The sequence below is a fragment of the Scaptodrosophila lebanonensis genome, unplaced genomic scaffold (genome assembly GCF_003285725.1).
Source record: "Scaptodrosophila lebanonensis strain 11010-0011.00,11010-0021.00 unplaced genomic scaffold, SlebRS2 tig00000061-arrow-pilon, whole genome shotgun sequence".
Lineage (NCBI taxonomy): Eukaryota > Metazoa > Arthropoda > Insecta > Diptera > Drosophilidae > Scaptodrosophila > Scaptodrosophila lebanonensis.
Window position 1 is genome coordinate 157,219 of NW_022060554.1, and position 4,679 is coordinate 161,897.

The 4,679-nt window shown below is 39.0% G+C and overlaps 1 protein-coding gene across 1 annotated transcript; it reads right to left on the minus strand.

The window, feature by feature from the left end:
* Window positions 1-1,349: 1,349 nt before the first annotated feature.
* Window positions 1,350-4,086, minus strand: LOC115624583 (protein HID1). Its single transcript, XM_030519320.1, has 2 exons — window positions 2,743-4,086; window positions 1,350-2,684 (listed from the first exon to the last, which is right to left on the minus strand). The coding sequence occupies exons 1-2, from the start codon at window positions 4,034-4,036 to the stop codon at window positions 1,426-1,428; spliced, it is 2,553 nt and encodes an 850-aa protein (XP_030375180.1). The 5' UTR covers window positions 4,037-4,086; the 3' UTR covers window positions 1,350-1,425.
* Between the last annotated feature and the right edge of the window lie 593 nt (window positions 4,087-4,679).

The following is a 4,679-nucleotide window of genomic DNA, read 5'->3' on the forward strand; positions in this document are numbered from 1 at the left end:
ACAAGTATAGTACTGTTATTTCTCGAGTATTGTTTGGGTATAGCGAGAGTTGTACTCGAGTATTGCGCAGGTTTTACCCAAGTGCGTCTCGAGCATTGCGCGGGCTTTACCCGAGTGTGACCGTATAAAAGATGCATGTATGTACACATATTTATGTATTTTTGCGTGCATGTGTTGTTTCCAATTATGCGCAATCATATGTACATATCAGAGAACTGCAACGAATACTACATTTTCGGTCATCCTCGAGTATTTACCCATACTCGATATGATTATTTTATTTGGGTATAGTGACAAGCAATGACTGGTTGCGAACGAGCCCTCAACGAACACTCAGCTCGAATCAAAACTGCAAAAACTCACAAGTGAGCGGTGCGACCGAAACTTCTTGCATGAATGCAAGCAATGACCGGTTGTGAACGAACGCTCACCAACCAGTCAGTTCGAATCAAAACTGCAAAAATTCAGAGGCGGTTGTGACCGAAACTTCTTGCAGGAATGCAAGCAATGATTGGTTTTAAACGAACCCTCACCAACCAGTCAGTTCGACTCACAACTGCAAAGACTCAGAATGAACGGTGGTGACCGAAACTTTTTACCTGCGTGCAAGAAATGATAGAACGTCGTATTTACAATCATGCCCCCATGACCGAAAAGTTCGGTAGAGTTTGGGTAATTCTCGAGTCATTGCAACCGAGCACTGATATCGGCGCGTGCAGGTGCACTTGAATATTCTATTCTTTTTTCGGCTATTGGTTCAATAGCAACTTCATATACAATACATAGTATTTATTGTACTATATGTCCTAGCTCTCGAATCGTACCAAAGTTTTGCTATTTGGGAAATGAACTCCTTAGATATTTTAGAGTGTCGGAAGAGAAATATTATACAGTAAATAAACTTATAATTGTAAGCACAAATACTGAGCCAGCAAAGACGGTCAAGACCTGCTAGTTAGGTATAATTTGACATGTTTTATTTGTATTTAAATAATTTTAAAAATGTAATTAATAACAATATTTAAACATTTTATTGGGGGCTTTTTAAATAACTGGCTATTGTTTTCGTCGATATAAATTTGGTACTCATAGGTATTACGAGACAGAACGAAAATGGGTTGATTCCCTGGATACAACCCTATTGTAATCATTGCCTGTGATTAATACATAAATACCGGATAGAGCAGCGGAATCGACTGAATTTATATATATATATATATATATATATATATATATATATATATATATATATATATATATATATATATATATATATATATATATATATATATATATATATATATATATATATATATATATATATATATATATATATATATGAACTCGTTATACTGTAAATAAATAAAAAACAAAAATAGTTCCGATTACGTTCCTATTACCATATTCACTAGATCCTCACTATGCCTATACACGCTGTATTTCGAAAAGTTTCACTTCCGTATCGTACCAAATCGCTGGTTCCACATTACGCAAATATATAACGCCCCATATGTAGGTGCGAAACCAGGCGGTGGTCCCCGCATTTGCCTGATATTTTCGTATTAGTATAGGATGTGGCACAGGTAGCAAGCCCACGAGCGTCCCATGCTGCAGAAACTTTAAGATCTCCGACTCATCAGTAAGACCTTTGTCTATGCATATTTTTTCCACCTGTGGCACGAGTACCTGTAGCAATCGCATTATTGTCTGTAAAGGCAATTTTGAACGCCAAGAAACAACCCATTCGGGGGTAGGTGTCCAGCGATCGGCCTCACTGATGTCGGGGACTATTCGAATACAGCTGCGATGTGCAACCGAAAATGTCAGCTGATCGTCACGAGTCATGGTAGTTAGGAAGGACTTCTGCCCATCGATTGGCGCCGTTACTGTTACTGACGGTTTATCATACGATAAAATATTTGTATTCTCTGTTTGAATCTTATCATTGGGATGTGCTTGCTCGCGTTCAGTCATTTGGGTTATACGAGGCGTATCGAGCAGTGATGCATTTAATGTTCCCTGTTCAGCAGGCTGTGCTTTTGCCAACTGTGACCGTTCGTTCAATACTGCTTCAGAAGCAAAATCTTCTACGACAGAACCCTTCTCGCCTAAGTCCTCGTCCTCTTCTTCTTCAGCATACTCGTCCTGCACTTGCGACGAAGGCATACTGCGTGTTAATGCCGTTTGCTTGGGTACTGCCACTCGGGGCAAATTAAATTTACCGCATGTTTTCCGCGCACTCAGGCATTTTGCAATGCCAGCCATGTCAGTGGGCAAATTCGCCATTGCATGAAAGACATGACGTTTTCGAATAATAGTATAAACCAGATTTGAATTACCATCAAATTGGTACTGTATAATATTGTTAAAGATTTCCAGAAGAAAGAACACTAGATGATGATTACTAGGAGCAGAAAGCAAAAACCAGGGTGTACTGAAGGCCTCTAGAAGATGCAGAAGTTTCACACTAGCCACCATTGAAAGAGTTTTAAGGTAAGGAGATACGTTTACTAATATGGTTAGTAGGCAATCAAAGAGTGGTTGTAGTCTCTGATGTCCTGTTGCTATGATCTTATGAAACACTGTGATGAGCAAATCAGCATGCGTTCCTGTAAAGACTGGTATATCCATTGGCACTGTGGCTGAATATGGTTTATTAAGGCGCACTCCAAAGTTACGCTCACCTAAAAAGAAAATTTGAAAAATAAATGAGAATTTATTTTGCTTTAGTTTTTTACCTACCAGAAAGCAAAAGCAATATGAAAACACCAATATGCATCAGCCCAACTCGCGATTGATCAGCGCGAGAAAAATTTAAATAATAAAGTATAGGTATCAGAATATCTAGCACATCGGAGCTTTTAAGTACAAAGTATAAAAACTTTTTGTTGTAGTCACATATTTTCCAAAACAAAATTAAAAGCTCCTGGTGACAATGTAAACGCTTCGTTGAGTTTGGTAAATAATTCTGCACAAGTGGATTGTTCAGCAGACGAGTAATTCCCTTTAGTATGAAATTAAAATCCTCGTCGCGGTGAACGCGTGATAAGTAATTTATAAACAAATTATCACCGTAAGTGCTTTCATTGTAGGGAGCAGTAAGCAAGACACTTTCCGCAGCGGCGGCATAGCTCTGTGTCAGTTGATGTTGCTGTACCACCATATCATGGTCTAGCGTCACAATTAACAGCTGCAGACAGGCTTCAACGAGTGCTTCCGTTGTGTCTGCGAAAATTAAGTGATTATATGGGACTCCAAAACCTACTGGGTCATATCCACACACTGTGTTTAAGAATGAAGTAAACAACGGTAAGGCGTGACGGTTGTCCGCAGATGTAAAATATGCAATCCATTTGTTCGGTTCTTCCGACTGCTGCGGCGTACGGTACATAGGATCGGAAAAACAAGTTAGCAGTAACTTTAAGAGCTCTGTGCGTCGCCGTTCCATGTGAGCGTTCCGCGGTGGCGTCTGCGCAAATCCAACACCCGCCTCCCAAATGTATTCGCAACTATCTAGCTGTGCCAACTCCTCGGCCTTTTCAGGGCCTACGCGACGCGCTGCCGACACCGTAAATTCGGGGCAGAAGAGTAAATCACATATGGCATTTAACAAGGATTGTGCCAGGGGTATTGTTTGCGGTCGTGCCCCTAACTGTTCATCTTGTTCCTGGGCAGGCAAACTACTCCAAAAAAAATCGCGCCACTTATCATCCTCAAATATATACGGTATTACATGCACCAAGAGACGCACACAATTTAAAACACATTGTTGATCCACTTGTGTTCGACAACTGTTATCCACAGCTTGGGCAAGCTTTTCAACAGCTTTGTAGCATAGTGTCGCCAAATTGAAAGGCTTGTCATCGCGAATCTGGCGTATTTCGGTAGCAGTAATCAAAGCAAACACGTCTTCAAGCGTAGTTTGATGTGCATGCCAGAACTGCTCCCAGAACTGGTCATCAGTAGGTTCGATTTTTTGATGTGTTAGCTGCACAATAGCCTTCCGAAAATTAATTTTAGAGTCCGTGTTTCCCATATTGTAAAAAATACGTTTGTCAATATACTGAAACAAACCACCAACACATATCTACTATAGGTGCTGGCACTTCGACGATAATATTGCCTATTCATATAAATTAAAAGACTGCTAAGATAGCGTCGAAAAGCAGAAATATCTAATGTCACAAAATATTTTATATGATTTTTCATGCTTTTATTGCATATAATTAAATTGTAAATTAATTTGCATATTGGTAGTCTCAAAGTCATCAACTATATTGTTTTTTATATAAACTGACTAAAAGTGAGAAGAAAACTAATAACAAATTCAAAAACATATGAAAGACATCACATAGATCGAAAATGCAGATAACAAATTCAAATTTTGTATACTCTGTATATGAAAAATGTAACGTGTTAGACCCCACAAAGTGTATATATTCTTGATCACCATGACAAGAAGAGTCGATCTAGCCCTGTCTGTCTGGTTGTCCCTCTGTCCGTCTATACGAGCTAGAGACATTAAATGTTGAACAAAGATGCCTTACGGTATACGAGTTTATTATATATTTTTTTGATTCCCTACCCTTTAGAGAGTATTTCAAAGTCAGGACACCCGACTTTAGCTTCTCCACTTGTTTTTCAGTTAGGAGTATGAAAAATCATTTTCATAGTATTAA